Below are 18,202 nucleotides of genomic sequence, written 5' to 3'. Positions count from 1 at the left end.
GCTGCTTTTCACTACCCGAATGAGTCCAAAGTGGCTTACAATCGCCTTCCCTTCCTCTCCCCACAACAGACACCCTGCGAGGAGTTGAGAGAGCTGTGAGAAGAACTGCGACTGGCCCAAGGTCATTGAGCTGGCTGTACGTAGAGGAGGAGTGGCGACTTGAATCTGGTCCCCCAGATCCGAGGCCGCCGCTCTGAACCACGACACCACGCCGGAGACGTTCACGTAGCTCCTAAACCGCTTTTATTTATACAAAATAAAAAATATATATATTAAAAAGAAATCTTGTCACTGTCTGTATAAAAATTGTGACACAGCACCACCTTCTGACACACCGTGGTACTGACGCAACCGTGTCTCCCTTGCAGATATTCCGCAGAGTCTGGTTTCTTTACGTTCTCTCCCCTTTCCATGTGTGTGCTTTGGCAGTAACGTATGACCTTTTAATCCATTTCTCTTTTGTTGTTGCTCTTGTAGGTGGTTGTGTTCCCTCCCCTGTGTCCGTCACTGGAGGTTCCCAATACCTTTCAGCTTATATGGCACTGTTGCACCGTTTTTCTTATTGTTCACACCGTCGGTATGCCACCTGACACCCACCGAAAAAAAGGCACGAGTTCGTCGGGAAGAAATGAACAGTTTCATTTGTGGGGTCGGCAAAAAAAATTTAAAAACGACTGTAGATTCGTCCTGCAGTGGGGAAAATTCCCGCCCTAAGCATGGCGTATTCCCGAAATCTGGCGTATTCCCGAAATCTGGTGACATCTCCTAGTTTTGAGGCCTGCAAACGCGATCCTGCAGGAAGGCAAGTGAATGTAGGAAGGGTCTTGATCTCGAAGGTGCACAATAGGAAAAACGACGTCCTTTTTGCTCCGGGACAAGGTCATCCCGTCCGTTCGCTCATACTTGAAGCTGTAAAAGACAGACAAGGTGAGAGATGGATCGTGGAGCCAAAACCAGGCCGAAGCACTGACTAGGTTGCCGAAACAGAAAAAGGTTCGCTTCCAGCGGTGCCTTTAAGACCATCAAAGTTTAATTCTGGGTCTAAGCTTTCGTTTTCCTATTCGATAACAACCCCTCTCAATTTATTGATTCAGTTGCCGAGTTTCTGAAGCTGGAAAAGAGGTCTCCTAACTACAGAACAACGAATGCTTTATAATGTATATATATATTTTCTTCCATCCTCTTTCTTCTATGCCAATAAAGGTCTTCCGATTCCGGTACCCAGGATTGGTTTTGTTGGTCTTTAAGGTGCCCCAAACTTTGATCTACTGCTTCAGACTAACACAGCTACCCACCTCAAACTATGTTGCAGGAACTGGACTTTGGATCTCTGTAAGAATTCCCCGATTATTTATTAATGTTAGCTCCTCGTAGTTGGCACTCTTGGTTCCCCAGACAGCTTGCCCTTGACACTGGGAAACTTCTCATAATTCAATGCACCGAAAAGCCCAGAAACATGACCTTAAAGACATATTAGTGGGCCTGATTCTAGCTGTCCTGATGCCGTCCTCCCTTGCCCAATGGGCAGTAGACTTTGCACAGGCGCACGGAAATATTTCTCTGCCTAATGCAAAAATAGCCCAGGCTAGCTCTCTTGCCAGGCCTTGGAAGCTAAGCAAGGTTGCCCCAGGTGGCCGTAAGTTGGCTGCGACTGGAAGGTGCTGCCACAAGATACAGTTGAGAATGCCACTAGATTCGAGGGCTTTAAATAGGGACGTCAGAAAGAAGAACCCGCTTCGCAATAAGAAATTTCTTTCAAACAAACAAACAAAAAAACAGAACGGGTTTTGATTTCAGAAGCTAAGCAGAGTCAGCCCTGGTTCATACTCATCCACAGCGACTTAGCGGCATTTCCACCCATCAAGTCGGGAGACATCCCTGCGTCCTGTGGCAGCAAATTCATGTATTACTAGGGGCCAAGCCTTTTGCATTCAGGAATACAACGGGCACAAGATTGGGGGTGGAAGAACTCTGTGGATGGCCTCCCCCTCCCCCCCCCCAGGACCAGGAAAGGCTGCAGGCAGCTGTTAGGGAACTCACCAGCAGGGGCAGCTCTCACACAGCAGGGATCTGCAGCCTCCAAGCCTCGGAGGGAAGTGGAAGGAGGAGGGGGTGGTCAGGGTTGGGGGACGGAAGGTGATTGGCTGGCTCCTGGACAGGCAGGCAAGCTGGTTGGAGGAGGAGACACTCTGGGGCGGGACAGCTGCCCTGAGTGGGTGTTAAGCGCTGAGTGGCACTGAAGCCGTGAGACACGCTCCTCCTCCAAGCCCTTACCAGAAATATTAAGTGGAAGAGATTTTGCCTTGTGTGAAGATGTCCTTCCCTTTGCTGGCAGCCCACTCTGGCTACAGCTCACCCCCTGCCTTGGAAGACCGGAATTCCTGAATTCCCGTTTAGTTTCTCCGCACCAAGCCTCATTTTCGACAGCTCAGTGATGCCATATTTTGCCTCGCCTCTACTCCCTCGAGTCAAAAAGGCCTTTCCACTTTGAAGGGGGGCTCCAGCCCCTTCCTCCTGCCGGGCTCTTTGGTGCATTTCGTCTAGCTCTAGAGCTCTGCATTGGAGGAGGGCTCCTTTCGCGCCAGACTCACCTGTGACTGCTGGAAAGGGACCCTGCCCGAAAACTTCATGACGCTGAAAAGGCAGACCAGCAAGGGGATCAGGATCAGAATCCAGTGATGCCTCCAAAGGACAGATGATTTGGATTCCTGCCTGTTTTCCAGCTGTTGTGGAGAGTACCCGGGGTATGGCGTGTTAAGAGAATCTGCGATAAAAAAAGAGGAACTGATTAGAAGATGGGAAGAGACTTAGCCCCTTTGGGTAGTAAGAACAAGCAGACGATTGAGACGATTAACAGATGACTAAACCACCTTTCACGGTGTGTGTGTAACAGTGGCTTTAAGGGAAACTGGGAAACCCCGAGTTCAAATCTTACCCCATCCACAAACTCACTACGCGTTAAGACCAAGAAAATTTTATTCGCAGTCTAAGCTTTCATGTGCATGCACACTTCCTCAGACTGGGAATCACCAGGCCACACATATTGGTAAAGAGTGAGCAGTAAATTAACCTACAGCATAACGAAGCTGTTTAACAGATTCCAGAACCGAACAGGAATAACAATCTTAACTGATAAGCTTACCACCAGCCTGGGCTCAATTCCAAGGGAAAGCATAGTGAAGGAAATAAATACGTCAAAATGGGAGGTTAATGGGCAGGTGTATCCTGAATCATGGAATGCTGGGAGTAATTAACGGAGACCCTGCCATTATGCTCCATCTGTCTCCTTTCAAGCACGGAGGCATGTTGACACCATCTTCTTCTTTGAACAAAAAAATCTGGATAAATTACAGACTATTTACAAACGTAAATTTCCCACAGATCCAAAAATATGTTAAGTTATTTCCCACAGATTTACTGAAACAAGGAAGAGAATCCTCCCATGCAACCACAGCCGTTAAGACCTAATTTTGCATCTTGCTGGAAGTTGCAAGAAACCCCTCCCATTGATTCAGGGGTTGGAAAAACTAGAAGACTTGCAGTGCTGGCTAAACTAACTAATTTGGTCAATCAGAGACGGCCGGAAGAATTTCAAGACTGTTGGGAGGGATATATGAATTCTTGGTAACTTGCTCTTTTTTTTCTATTTCCCCCCTCGTAGAGTGAAAAATAAAACTGACCCTCCTACACACACAAAAAAAGAGAACTCCGAAACGTGGGCGGACAGCCCAATTGTCCTTGTCACTTTGGCAGGACAGGGGTGTGTGTGTCTCTTCCACCACGGAACGTGACCCTTCAGCGCAGGAGTCTTACCAATCTGGCACCGAATTGGGTTGCAAAGACTGAAGTCTATAGAAGTCTCCATCTTCTCTAACATTGCGTCGATGTTTCGGGGAATGGAATCTAAGAACGTGGAGATGTTTGTCCTCCCAAATTCAACACAGTCACTCTGCGGGGCATGAAAGGAAAAACAAAGGCGTTGCGATCGTCAATCAGAACTTGGGATTCCCCTGCCCTAGTCTAACAAGCGAGTAGACAAGAAAGAAATGTCCAAGCTGGCGACGGCAAAAACTTTATTCAAACAATAGAACGAGTTCCTAGGTATAAAACCTCGTTTCCGTATTTTACTTCATCAGTGAACTTATTTCTTAATTGGTTTTTTCCAAGGATACTAACAAAGTCTTCAAAACACTACCTTATATTTTATTCCTTATATTTTATATTTTAAGCCATATAACTTGGGTCTATTAATATCAAAGGTCCATGATGGTGACCATCATGGGCAAATGCTGGCAGGGGCTCATGGGAATTGTAGTCCATGGACATCTGGAGGACCACAGGTTGACTACCCCTGTTATAAATGACCCCAGGTTGGCTAGTGAGCTACTCTGGGCTACCGGGCCCTGCAAGAAAATAGTGGCAACTCTTCCCCCATTCCTGTCCATGTCCCCCCTTCCCTCCAAAACACAAGATATGCTTGAGAAATAAGAGTACAGAGCACCAAGGTTAGCCCTTACCCACTGAGCAAAAGATGATGCTGTGGGCAGATAGGACACGCACCACCTGGGGTATTTTTATGCCCATCTCTCCTTCCCTTCACAGTCCTTGCAGTGGCACAAGATGCCACAAGATTCCCCAGTTATTTCAAGAATGGCCAACTAACCTGGTTGCCCCTTTGGCATCCAGTATTTCTATAGCTAACCAATGCTCAGTGCGCACCATTTTAAAGTCCTCTGCCAGGATCGTGTTGACTTGATTCTGGCTTAAATGAAAACGGAGTTTTTCCAGACACATGCAGAAAACTAAGCACTGATTCCGGATTTGCTGCCGCAGCGTACGTTGTGGTCCAAGAGCAATAATTCCTTTGCTGTTGTCTGACCCTGAATTCTACGAAATAGGCCTGCAGGTGGGGCCTGGAGATCTCCCGGAATTACCTGAAGAAATTCCAACGCCTTGTCCAAACAGTCCAAAATTGATCTATGAATTACTAGACGATCAAGACTCCAAGATTACAGAAAAGATGGCAACCTTCTTAAAGACAACGGAACCTTAGTTCAAAAAAGGGGCTATACTGACACATGCTGGGATCCTTCCCCTCTTCAAACTCTGCCCTCCTCAGGTTTCACTCCCCCACCTCCCAAATTCGTAACTTACTTCTAGCATGCAGTTTTCAAATAGGTCCTTTAAAGCCATCTGATCTTTTAACGCTGTGATGTTTTCACGCAGTTTGGACCCAGCCACCTCCTCCATGCGGCTCAGCTCCACGGAGATGAAATGAAGTTGCCAGAGTCCAGAACAGTGTTCATCCTAGGCGAAACGGGACAAGAAATACATAGGCTGGAAGGAAACAATGTTGTGTGCCTTACAAACCAGGGTCCTTTCTGCATTCCATTTACTCTTGATTCTTACTGAATAGAAAGGGTATCCCTTTAATCCACCTCCTGTCCAAATCCCGTTCTTCTTCCTTGGATTTTCTCCTCCAAACTGCAGAGTTTAACTCTGCATGCTAATAAGAAAAACCACATTGCCAAGATTCCCCCTCCCCATTTTTTTTAAAGCTCTTGATTGGCTGCTGGGAGGAACAGGGCTTTCACTTCTGGACTTTACATTTTAGCATTTTAGCACTGCCTTCATTTTGTCTCAGCTTCTATGCTGTGAAAGCTTTTCCCCTGCATTATAAGCCCCCCTAAGTAATGTCACAAGCATTAATGTCAGGAGAAGTAAATATGAACCCATCCTTGCCTTGAGCTGTGCTCCCATTGGCCCAGTGCAGGCCTGGAACACGGGGAGCACAACTGATAACCTGGCCCCCCAAGAATGATGCCCCATTCAAGAACACCAGAAATCTGCATTTGCATTTTCATTAATTAACAGAGCGTCTTTAATAACTTACCAGTTTCAGGTTGGATGGCTGTTTCACTAGGTAATCCAAGAGCATGAGGCTTTTCTGGAGACAGAAAGAAAGAGGGAGGTGTGGGTTGGATGTGGGTGGAGGGAGGCGTATAAAACCAGGAAGGGCTTGAGTGGGCGTGTATTTACATTCTGAAGCACAGAGTCTGAAGGTTCGTCTTACAAGTCAGTCTTTTAAAAAATTCCTATTGTTTATGTAGGCAGGCAGCATGGGGTTTCAGAGTCATGTGCAAATGGAGGATCATAAATCAACCAGTCAGGGACTCTCATTGACCGAGACTTATGGAGCAATCAGGACCTTCCATTCAGGTTCAACCAGGGCATCTATTTCATTGGGGAGGGGGATTGGGACACACTCACCAGTTTGTCGGTGTTTGAATAATTAAATGTGGTAGGAAGAAGGTCTGTGGAAAGGATGCAGTTTTCTCCCAGTCCTGAGTGGGTAAAACACAAGAACAGCAGGAGGAAGACCTAAGAGGACACAGGAAGGTTTCTTTAAGCTGCTGACAACTCAAAGCTCATTGCGTGAGATCTAACGCAAATTCACAGCAAAATTATCCAATGCAAAAGTTATTTGTCCCGGTGAGTCTGTTGGGTTTGATCAAGGGTGGACTGGCCATTTAACTTGTAGGGAAATCTCCTGGTGAGACACTGCCCTAGGGAGTCACTGGCGGCCACGATCCGAGCCTCAGCAACTCTGCCCAAGCATCAGGGACTGCTTGGTTCATACCCCTCGATGGCTAGGGCAGTTTGTGTCAGATCACCAACCAGGACCGGTTTATCCTTGTAGCATCGTGGTTCTCAACCTGGGGGTCAGGACTCCTTTGGGGGTCAAACGACCCTTTCACAGGGGTCGCGGTGGGGCAAGCAGCTTGGCCGGGAGGGGGGGCACCATCCACACAACAGCCTTGTGGGGTAGATCGAGACAGAACGTTCATCTGTCTGGAGCAGCGGAAAAGAACGAGATCGGCATGGTGGGACAAAAGGCAGAAATGAACTGAGAAACCCCGGAAAAAAATGTTTAATCTACAATCATGAACATTGGATCTTCATGCCATTGCAGTTTAATTTCAGTGAAAAGAACACTTGGTTCTCCATTTAGAGGCTGTTGCTCTTAACCACTGCACCATGCTGTCTATTGAGGGTAAGTTACCTTGGTGTGGGTGAACTATTCTGAAGTTTTCCCCTGCTGGCTTGGTGTCGTGGTTAGGAGTACAGACTTCTAAACTGGCAACCTGGTTTTGATTCTGCACTCCCCCACATGCAGCCAGTTGGGTGACCTTGGGCTCGCCACAGCACTGATAAAGCTGTTTTGACTGAACAGTGATATCAGTGCTCTCTCAGCCTTACCCACCTCACAGGGTGTCTGTTGTGGGGAGAGGAAAGGGAAGAAGATTGTAAGCCACTTTGAGACTCCTTTGGGTAGAGAAAAGCGGCATATAAGAACCAACTCTTCTTCAGTAATATCAGGGCTCTCTCAGCCTCACCTACCTCACAGGGGGTCTGTTGTGGGGAGAGGAAAAGGGAAGGCAACTGTAAGCCGCTTTGAGACTCCTTCAGGTAGAGAAAAGCGGCATATAAGAAACAACTCTCTCAGCCTCACCCACCTCACAGGGTGTCTGTTGTGGGGAGAGGAAAGGGAAGAAGATTGTAAGCCACTTTGAGACTCTTTTGGGTAGAGAAAAGCGGCATATAAGAACCAACGCTTCTTCAGTAATATCAGGGCTCTCTCAGCCTCACCCACCCCACAGGGTGTCTGTTGTGGGGAGAGGGAAGGGAAGGCGACTGTAAGCCACTTTGGGACTCCTTCGGGTAGAGAAAAGCGGCATACAAGAACCAACAACAACAACAACAACAAAGGGAAACCCTTGTTCACTTCTGCATTCTCTCCCCCTTTTTTGCCCAGTTTGGATGAACTTCACAATCTTGGCCCAGGAGCAAAGGTGCCTCTTCCCTGACCCAGCCAATTCCTTCTGACTTACCACAGAAGCATCTGGAATCCCATAATACCGACTCATCTCCTCACAGCTTGGAAGGTGGCCAGCATGCTGAGGATTACCCCCCTGGAAAGAGGGGGAGCTGGAAGGAAACACAAAACCGACTTAGAGAACCAAGAAGCAGACGGACGTTCATCAGGAAAGCACGAAGAGTCGCTGTGGATGCCAACTCTGTGATGGGAAATCCTGGAGACTCAGGGGCGGAGCCCGGGAAAGGCAAGATTTAGGAGGGGAGGGAGTGCAATTGGGAAAGGATGCCACAGGATCCAGAAGTCAATGTGGCGAGAATGCCACAGCAAATAACAACTGCGGAAACGGCTCAGGCGTTTCTCAACCTGGATCGGGTAACCCTTCCCTCCTCATCTCCTGCCAGTGGCCAGGAGGGACCTGCTAACCCTACTTCCTGACGCTGTGGGGCTGGCTCCACCTTCTGTGGCGGCCATGTTGCAGTTGGGCCTGCGACATTATGTCAAAATTCCAAAGGTGCCCACAGTCTCAAAAAGCCTGGCCCTCTTCCTAAAGTTTTTCACTTTATTATTATTATTATTATTATTATTATTATTATTATTATTATTATTATTATTATTATTATTATACAATACCTTTATTGGAATAAAGCAGATAAGCAGGATAAACAAAGTTAGTCAGGATACGTCAGACAGTTTAAATTTAAAAACTGAGGACAGAAATTCAGCCGTAATAAAAGTGACGTTGGCATCCTTATCACTCAGTAAAAATTGGCAAATCAGGTCTCTTGAATGGTTTCTCCGTTTTGGTATGAAAGGTATGATATGCCTTCTCTGTTCAGTGAACAAGGGACAATCCAGTAGGATATGTTGGATGGTGTCAGGATTTAAATAATTATTAAATAAATAATAATTATTATTTCGATTTATTTCCCGCCACTCCCAAATGGCTCGTGGCGGGTTACAGCGTCTTAAAAGCCCCATTAAAACTCCCATTAAAAGACTTTAAAAGACTTAAAAATGTCACAACTTGGGCGCCAACCTCCAAGGGAGAGAGGTCTTTCCCGTTGCCTGTTACTCAAGACCCTTTTAAGTGGAACAGGTGGTCTTCTAGGTATTCTGTCACTGAAGCACAATCCTTTGGGCCAATCGACGTTATGCTCGATACTTCTACTAAAATCTGCTAATACAGGTAACACAGATGCAGCTGAATTGCGTTAATCGTGATAAGCCACCAAAGAGAACGCTGGGTGTGGACTTGGCATCGGGGTTTCAAACAATACTATTCCCTGCTTGGCGACTTGTTTTTCAAACCAGATAATGGAATTTGGCCATTTGTACACATTTTATCAAGCCACACGGACCGGCCGGGGTTGATAGTACGTCAGAGGCTGGAATGATTACACCATTTTATCTTTGAAGTTGTGTTTGAGGGCCATGTAACAGTGATATTACTGAACTGTGCTGATAGCCAAACGGCCTAATTAGGGTTCTTTTGCCCAGTCCCAATTAATCACGCTGAAAGAAAAAAAAAACTCTTTATATTTTTACTGCAGAAGAAACAGAGGCACAGGGGAGTTCCCAAATCTGTGCCAAGAAAAATAGGATTAAAAAGGTAAAGGTAAAGGTATCCCCTGTGCAAGCACCGAGTCATGTCTGACCCTTGGGGTGACGCCCTCTAGCGTTTTCATGGCAGACTCAATACGGGGTGGTTTGCCAGTGCCTTCCCCAGTCATTACCGTTTTACCCCCCAGCAAGCTGGGTACTCATTTTACCGACCTCGGAAGGATGGAAAGCTGAGTCAACCTTGAGCCAGCTGCTGGGATTGAACTCCCAGCCTCATGGGCAAAGCTTTCAGATGACTGCCTTACCACTCTGCGCCACAAGAGGCTACATCGTGTTAAATTGCCCTATTCTTGGAGGTTGGGAAAGCCAAACTTTTAGGGCTTTCCCTGCCAATGGTTTTGTTTTCAGTGATTCAAGATTAGTGATAAACTCATATTGCTGGACTCAACCCACTTTTAAACTCCCCCAACATTTGAAAGATGGAAAACATAAGCAAGAATCGAGCTTGTACACTGATGAGGGGGGGAGGGATAGTGGGAGGTGCAGAATGGGAGGAATGACCCAGTGGAGTGGTACCAAGGGGAGGAAAAAAGGACGAGCAGAAATCCAAGGAAATCTGTGTGCTTTCGAAGTACCTTCAGCAAAGCTTTCAAAAAACCACCACAAAACCACTCTCGGAAAACCCAGGGAAACTGCAACCAGAGAGCGAACTGAATGCTAAAGAGAAGAAAACGACTACAGAACGAAAAAGAAAACCTGACAGACATGCAAGGGGAAAGTGAGGGGAAACACCCATACCTAATGTGCCTCTATCTGGAAAAGTGAGAGGGAAAACATTTTCTTTTTGCAAGCATGAAAACAGTTATTTGCAGTTTTCCAAGCACCAGACAACAACCTTTATGTTCCAGGGTCAACAAAAGCCAGCGTTTTCAGAAGCACACCCAGCCAAGAAAACAGGTAGAAATATACTCTGGATGGAGGGCCAAAAGCTGCTTTATTTTTACTCTAGGGGACGGGGGGGGGGGCTGACAACTGCACGGCCACTGGTTGATCTGGGAAACTCATACAAACACATTTTGATTGCCTTTTTTATTCTTATTGCGCACGGACCAAGAATCAGATCTGAAATCAACCTAAGAGATGCACTTGATACACATTGAATCCGGATGATAGACACAGCATGACGGGAAATTCTGAAATCATATTTTCCCACGCAAGAGACATAAGATAAACCCGGCTTTACTTAAAACGTTCTCCAATGCAAACATGCACATAGCTGCTGTCTTACTATCTTTTGAAGCTGAAATTCGCTTGACAACTGAAATGTAGCAGGTATAGCAGGGTTAGCACAAAGAATGGTACTATCTGGCATGGATTTTTTTTTTTTTAAGCGTAAGTGGATGTTAAAAATATGTCCAGAATTTGAAACGGAGCCGAATGCTGACTCTTCATCTTGTGGGATAGCTGAGTGTTTAGGGAAAAATTTAAATCATGAAGATAGGAACACCGACACCGGAGCACACAAGACGTGTAAGTTATTGGGGCTTGGAAAACGTTTGCAGATTCTCAACCAAAAGAGGGGGGAAATGGTCTCTTAAAAAAACAACTGAAAATAATTGATTTCTATTCCACCCCTTCCCTAAGGAGCTCTGGGGAGAGGGGGTGGATGGAGCAGTCTTTCCCCTGTATCTCCCCCCCCCCCGAGAGGGCAGAGGGAGGGGGGGAGGAAGAATGAGAAAGAGAGAGGGAGAGGGAGGGGGGAGGGAGGGAGGGAGGGAGGGAGGAAGGAAGGAAGGAAGGAAGGAAGAGGAAGGAAGGAAGGAAGGAAGGAAGGCATGACTGGTCCCAAGGACACTCATATTCCATGGCAGAGTGGAGATTTGAACCTAGGACTCTTCTATTGTAGTCTACCTTTATACCACACTGGTTCTGTGAACTCCTGGGGCAGAGACCCCTGTTAAGCGCCATAACCATTATTAATGCTAAATAGAATCATAGAATCATAGAATCATAGAATCATAGAGTTGGAAGGGGCCACACAGGCCATCTAGTCCAACCCCCTGCTCAACGCAGGATCAACCCAAAGCATCCTCAAGCATCCAAGAAAAGTGTGTATCCAACCTTTGCTTGAAGACTGCCAGTGAGGGGGAGCTCACCACCTCCTTTGGCAGCCTATTCCACTGCTGAACTACTCTGACTGTGAAAATTTTTTTCCTGATATCTAGCCTATATCGTTGTACTTGTAGTTTAAACCCCTTACTGCGTGTCCTCTCCTCTGCAGCCAACAGAAACAGCATCCTGCCCTCCTCCAAGTGACAACCTTTCAAATACTTAAAGAGGGCTATCATGTCCCCTCTCAACCTCCTTTTCTCCAGGCTGAACATTCCCAAGTCCCTCAACCTATCTTCACAGGGCTTGGTCCCTTGGCCCCAGATCATCCTTGTCGCTCTCCTCTGTACCCTTTCAATTTTATCCACGTCCTTCCTGAAGTGAGGCCTCTAGAACTGCACACAGTACTCCAGGGGTTACCAAATAATTCAAGTGCAGCAGTAAATTAAACTCTGGAAGAATTGTGAGGTCACCAATACCTCTTCACGTACTCTTATGCACACTTTCATGGGAGATATTGCCGCTGAACTCAGTAGGTGCTACTTCCGAGTAACTCTCACAGCCGAAGCCGTGCTCAGAGTACAGACGCTGTCCTGAAACATTTATGCTGTCTTCCCTGTATGGCTGTTTGGGGACACCACTGCCGTAAGAGCAAAACCCCCTCCTGAGACGACGGGGAGCCCAGAGATTGTCTCTTTAATTTAGGACATTTCGACGCCACTATCAAACCAAATTCAGGGAATTTCGAAAAAGCCCATTTTGATTTGCACAAGGCATCAGTTCTCCTAGCAAGCCATTCCTGGTGTCAAAGGCGTCTGCTGGGGCTGGGAAGACCCCTTGGAGATTTTGTGCAGAGCTGCTGCAAATCAGAGCTCTGTGCTAGAACCAGGCTAGCAGATTGCCTATTCGAGGAGACAGTCTCCCAGTGACCCCAGGCATGATTTAGGGCAGGGGTGGCCAAACTGTGGCTCTCCAGAAGTCCATGGACTACAATTACCATGAGCCCCTGCCAGCATGCTGGCAGGGGCTCATGGTAATTGTAGTCCATGGACTTCTGGAGAGCCACAGTTTGGCCACCCCTGGTCTGAAGCAACATCTGCCCAAGAGAATTTTTATTCTAGGTGCCAGTGGACTCAAATTTGGTTCTGCTACTTCCGGCCAACAGGGCTACCTACCTGGATTTATCCCCTTTCCAATTCCCCCCCCGAGAACTTCTCAACAAGGATTTTGGCTACAGAGGGGGGGGGGCGGAGAAGGAAAAGTGGTCTTCTTGGCAGTGTCTAAAAATGGAACCCAGGATGTGGTGCAGGCGAGACTGCGCTGACAGCAGGTTTCAAAAGGCACAGAGGACTCCGGAGACAGACAAGCCCCCCCCCCACAGCTCAAGGCACTCTACCGAAACAGAGCGATCCTAACCGCCCTGGAAACCTATTAGATTGCGACGCATCTGTAAGGGCATCGCGCTGTTCCAGAGGGAACGATTCCGGATTCACCAATCCGGATTCGCTAATCCGGATTCACAAATCCGGATTCAATCCGGATTCATGGTCCCTCGGCGCCGATCTCTCCCTCTCCCTCTCCAGCCAGGAGCCAGCCCAACCCTGCGCGACTCACCTCGGCCAGATCAACTGGAATCGGGGCCGGCGGAGCGCGATCCGGACTCCCCGGGATCCCGCATGGGCTCGGGGTGGGCGGGGAGCGGGCTCTGTGTCCCGCCCGCTCCCTGGAGGGCCGCCAGGGCCACTTGGATGCCGTCGCGGGGCAGGCGGCGGGAGAAGCTTACTGGAGACGCTTCCCTTCCCGACGCGGGTTTAATAGCGCCGGCAGCGAAACCGAAAGCGCCGCAGCCAGCATAGCCGCCGGAGGGGAGAGGAGGGGCCAGGGGATCGCACCCCGGGGGCCGAGGAGGAGCCCGGTGCGGGGTGCGGGGTGCGGCCCCCACCCCTGACCCCACCCCCCAAACCCCTGGTCTCCAGAAGCAGGAGGGGAGGACCCAGCAGTGGGGGTCGCCCCCCATCCCTTTTTTTGGGTGTGGGGGGGTTGATTTATTTTAAGATTTCCGGAACTTCGCCCCCCCCCCAGCAGTCCTCTAGCGATATTCCTTTGGGGTAGAATCCAGCCCCAGAAGAACCCAGGCTCATAGAACTGGGAGGTACCTCCAAGATCATCTAGTCGACCCCATGGCAGAATGCAGGAAATCCGCAGAGACCTGCCCACCTGCTGGCATTATGAAGAACTTCAGGTTTTCTGCTGCGATCAACCGCCGGATTGGGAAGACCCAATCCGGAACTCGGCTCCACCGACCTCACAGGGTATCTGTTGCGAGGAGGAGAAGGGAAGGCGATTGCAGGCCACTTTGGGACACACGCGGGCAACCGGGCACAGTTCTCCCAGGGCTCTCTCAGCCTCACCTCCATCACAGGGTGCCTGTTGTGGGGAGAGGAAGGGAAGGTGACTGTAAGCCACTTTGAGACTCCTTGGGGTAGTAAAAAGCTGGATGCAGAGATTAAAAAAAACCCAAATAAACCCAGCTCTTCCCACCAAGTCAGGACAGTCAACAACCGTGGCCTCCCATGCCCTTTGCCCCAAACCACTGCAACTGACTCCCTGCTCCGGAAATCTGCTTCGCTTCCATTCCATCCCCAAATGACCCGACGCTGCTGGTCAAGGGACTCTGGTGGGAGTCCTCCTGGCTGCTACCCCCCCCACCCGCCGCCCACCAGTATCCCGACTTCCCCTTTGGCTTCAGAAGGCGCCACCAAATGGGCTGCGGATTTGTTTTGCTTCCCCCTTCCAGCCTCAGGGAGCCGCCCCCCTCCTGCTTCTAGGAACCAGCTCTTCCCACCCAAGCAGGCCCAACCATGTTCTCACGCAGGCCTGTTCCAGTCCCCCTTCCCCTAATTCCAGTCCCCCTTCCCCTAACTCAGGAGACGCCGAGGCATCAGAATGCAGAACGGAACCCGCATCCCCCTGCTTTCCCCAGACCTCCTGCCCTGGAGGCTTTTCTGCCTCTGGCTCGACTCCTTCCCCGAGAGGGAGGCGAGCAAACGGGCCAAGCCTCAGCCAATGTCGCAAAGCCCGGATCCTCTGGCTGGCCTGGCCGCAGGGCCTCTGCGGAGTCTGGGTTAGGGAAGGCGTCTGCGAGGTCAAGGGGCAGCGGGGGGTGTTGCGGTGGGGCAGAGGAGGAGGGGAGAATGGTCAGATGCAGGCCAGCATGCCCCATAGAGGACTGCAAGGCGCTGAGCAGGGGGAGGAGATGGTTGGTCTATGCAGGCGGAGAAGAACGACGCTCTGCATTTATAGAATGCTTTCCGGAGATCAGGGCCTTTGGCATGGACAGGGTGCTGAGGAGAGCGACGTGGGGAGAACTGGGATTTCAGTGGAGCAAAAGCCCACAAGCGTCTGTCCTCCCCAGGAGGCTACAGATCTCTGTAGCTGTAAGTTCCCCAGGTCCCACCTGGAGGCTGGCATCCCTCTAGGAGAAGAAGGTGGTGGAATATTGAGATAGAATGGACTGCACCATTTCAGGGGACGGATTCCAGCTTTAAATCTTCCTTTGCAATTAAGAAACAAATCTTTCATGCAAAGGGTGGTGGTGAAAAGGACCGTCAAGGTGCACATGAATGGAGCACTAACCCAGTTGGATTGCCAACTCTGGTTTGGGAAGTTCTTGGAGCTGGGGTTTGTGGGCAGGCCTTGGCAGGATACAATGCCGTAGATTTCAAAAGTGGCCATTTCTCCAGGGGAATTGATGTCTCTAGTCTGAAACTAGGTCGTCATTCTTGGGAGGTCTCCCGGTGCCACCTGGAGGTTGGCAACTGAACACAAGCCAGAAGAACCTTAAAGAATTGCTTTAAGGGCTGAGGAGTATTTTCAGTTGTGGCTGGAGGGGGGAGAAATGGGATTCATGGTAGATCGAATATTTCGAGGGCAGTAAGGCTCGCTGATAAAATGCTTTCAGCAGCACGGTTCGTCTGACTTCCTTCCCTTGGGGAACTCTGTGCTGATTTTTGCTGCGAGGGAGCCTCCTGTCTTTGGATCAACCGGCCCCTTTTATCACGCTGTTGACTTTGTGCTGCTTATCGGCGCACTGAGTGTCTGGGGAAGAGAGAGCCTCTCGCAGGCTCCAATCCCACACCCCTTGCCTTGGGCCCTGCTGAGTCAACACGCACCAAGTGGCCACAAGGACACTGCATCGGCCCACTCTACTCTATACTGCGGGGACAAACAAAACAACAACCGCAGGACAGAGCCGGCCGAGGGAATGGAATCTAAGGGGGAAGAGAGCCAGCAAAACGTCAGAAAGGCAGCTTGGGGGCAGTGGGCCAGAGATGACTCAAAACGCGACTGAAGCCGGTGTGGTGCAGTGGTTAAAATGTCTGCTTGTGTGTGGGGGAAGCCCCGGTTGCATCCCCGTTTGGTTCATGTGCTCTTGGGTTAGTCACCCTTTGAGGGACGGAAATTCCCCCAGCGCCTGCAGTCGCTCTGCCACTGGGCCGGCTCATCTTGCTGCTTCATCCCAGATGTTTTCAGAGCTAATTTCAGAGCGAATCGAATCGCTCCCGCCATATGACAGCTGCCAACTCATGTTGGCATGGATGGCATGGGAAGAGTGCAAGGACGGGGTGATTGGCCCTGGCACATCGGGCGATGCCAGAAGTCCCCCCTGCCCCTTGGGAAGGCTTCCCCCAGGAAGCCTGATCCTATTGCAGCCAGGACTTTAAGTCTCTAAGCATCGCCAGAATGAGCCAAAAGGGGGCAGAGCTTGACACGCCACCATCCTGGTGTGCTGATGTCATTTCCCGGAAGTGACATCACTAGACGCTCTTGGATTTTCACGTAGAGGGGTTGAAATTCGGGGAGGCCGCTAAGCCCCTTCCAAAGGTCAACAACCCTATGCTACACCCCTCCTGCAGGTTTAAGCCTTCCGGCAGGTGGACTACCAACACCCCTGAAGATGCTACCGGTGCTATTCCTGGAGAGGACGGCTGTCTCCTAAGACACAGGGAAGTTCTGCTTCCTTCACAGGGTCTCCAACCTTGTGGCTGGACACCTCCTGCCAATAAGACTGATCTCTCGGTGACAGAGATCAATTCCCGATGAGAAAATGGCCAGTTTGGAAGGTGGACCTTATAGCAACGCACCTCATTGAAGTCCCTCCCCTGTGCTAACTCCACCCTCATCAGGCTCCACACCCCCAAAATTTCCAGGTGTGTCCCAATGGAGAGCTGGCAGCCCTATTTCTTCAAGCTATAGGGATTCCAGACCTTGCTGGCTGCACCAACCCCTGCTTCGTCCCCTACATCCTCTTGCCCCCCCTTTTTTTCATTTATTTTTTTATTAATCAACAGACAAGCCCCAACAAAAACAAGACAGAACCCCCAACACAGCTCTGTAGCCTCATCCATCTTTTGATTCCTATAGACAATGTCCATTTCATCTATTGCCCTTTATTTCCCTTCCACTTATCCACCCCAAGTTCTTGTGTCCCTCAGTTTACTCCCGAGTCTATACCAGAAGATGCCTTTACTCCAGAGCTATAGCGTGGGTCCAGCACTGCATAGTGCGGTGTGGTTAAGAGTAGCAGTCTCTAATCTGGAGAACCGGGTTCAATTCCCCACTCCTCCTCCACATGCAGCCAGCTGGGTGATCTTGGGACAGTCCCAGTTCTCTAGACCCACCTACCTCACTGGACATTCGTAGTGGGGAGAGGAAGGGAAAGGGGTTTGCAGGCAGCTTTGAGACTCTTTCAGGTAGTGAAAAGCAGGGTATACCAGGTATACGTAACCAGCTATTCCTCTTCCCCGGCAGCTCTTTTGCTGTACGGCTACTTCACTCAGGTCTGGGCTACTAGGATAAACCACTTCCGGAAAGAGGCAGCACAGGACAGCTGAAGGTATCTGCAGAGCTGCCTTTACCCTGTAGGTGTGCTAAGAAAAAGGAAAGCCATTTCCCTGGGGAATTCCCTGCCGCCGGATGGGTGCAGCTGCCCAGCCTATGCCAGCTTGTGTGGGTGTGTTCATCAGTCCTTCGAATGTTTCACAAGAGCCTTTATCAGAGCGACTAATTCTGTCCCCCCCCCCCCCGAAACATGGCAATCCAGTGCTGGGGAAGAACCAAGGGCGTGGCAGAAGATTTGGTCCTGCAGGGAGAAGGAATATTGTTGGGCGAACTTTCTAGCAGCGCAAAAGAGAAGCATCTCACCACACGCTGAAACAGCCCAGCTCAGCAATTTGCAGTTTCCCAGGAGAAACTGCATCCTCTTTCTTGCATTTTCTTTCTTCCTCTCCCTCCAGGGAGTCTCGCTGGGTTATCTTCTTGCTTCTCGGTATGCAGAACAGAAAACAAGAGACTTCACTGGAATTCGACAGGAGCTGGACGGTTGGAGGTTTGTGCCAACTGGACACAGGTTACAAAAATACACCTCCCCAAAACCCTGGTATACTCTACAACAGAAACCGAGACTCAAATACTTGGGCAAGGCTATTGCTGGACCCAATAACATCAGCTGTAAAATTACCCATTTGGGTCCTCCACTTCATTGTTCTACGGTATAATATATACCATCAGAGAGCCAGCTTGGTGTAGTGGTTAGGAGGACTCCTAATTTAGGAGTGCAGACTTCTAATCTGGCAACCTGGGTTTGATTCCCTA

The 18,202-nt window shown here is 49.4% G+C and overlaps 1 protein-coding gene across 2 annotated transcripts; it reads right to left on the bottom strand.

The window, feature by feature from the left end:
* Positions 1–220: 220 nt before the first annotated feature.
* Positions 221–14,011, bottom strand: FLT3LG (fms related receptor tyrosine kinase 3 ligand). 2 transcript variants are annotated; one of them, XM_077314974.1, is made up of 8 exons: positions 13,766–14,011; positions 7,893–7,989; positions 6,271–6,381; positions 5,894–5,947; positions 5,155–5,307; positions 3,814–3,949; positions 2,592–2,764; positions 221–909 (listed from the first exon to the last, which is right to left on the bottom strand). In XM_077314974.1, the coding sequence occupies exons 1-8, from the start codon at positions 13,963–13,965 to the stop codon at positions 898–900; spliced, it is 936 nt and encodes a 311-aa protein (XP_077171089.1). In that variant the 5' UTR covers positions 13,966–14,011; the 3' UTR covers positions 221–897. The 2 variants fall into 2 exon arrangements, with proteins under 2 accessions (XP_077171089.1, XP_077171091.1); XM_077314976.1 differs by lacking the exon at positions 13,766–14,011 and adding an exon at positions 13,163–13,382.
* Between the last annotated feature and the right edge of the window lie 4,191 nt (positions 14,012–18,202).

This window comes from Paroedura picta, chromosome 16 (assembly GCF_049243985.1).
Source record: "Paroedura picta isolate Pp20150507F chromosome 16, Ppicta_v3.0, whole genome shotgun sequence".
Classification (NCBI taxonomy): domain Eukaryota; kingdom Metazoa; phylum Chordata; class Lepidosauria; order Squamata; family Gekkonidae; genus Paroedura; species Paroedura picta.
This window is presented reverse-complemented; position numbering and strand designations above follow the sequence as displayed.

Coding starts and splice junctions, on each gene's coding strand:
- FLT3LG (XM_077314974.1), bottom strand. CDS start 13,965: ATGGAGGTGAGGCTGAGAGAGCCCTGGGAGAACTGTGCCCGGTTGCCC. Junction 5,948..6,270: donor ATTCAAACACCGACAAACTG/GTGAGTGTGTCC, acceptor TTCTGTCTCCAG/AAAAGCCTCATGCTCTTGGA. Junction 2,765..3,813: donor CCCAATTCGGTGCCAGATTG/GTAAGACTCCTG, acceptor TTTTTATCGCAG/ATTCTCTTAACACGCCATAC.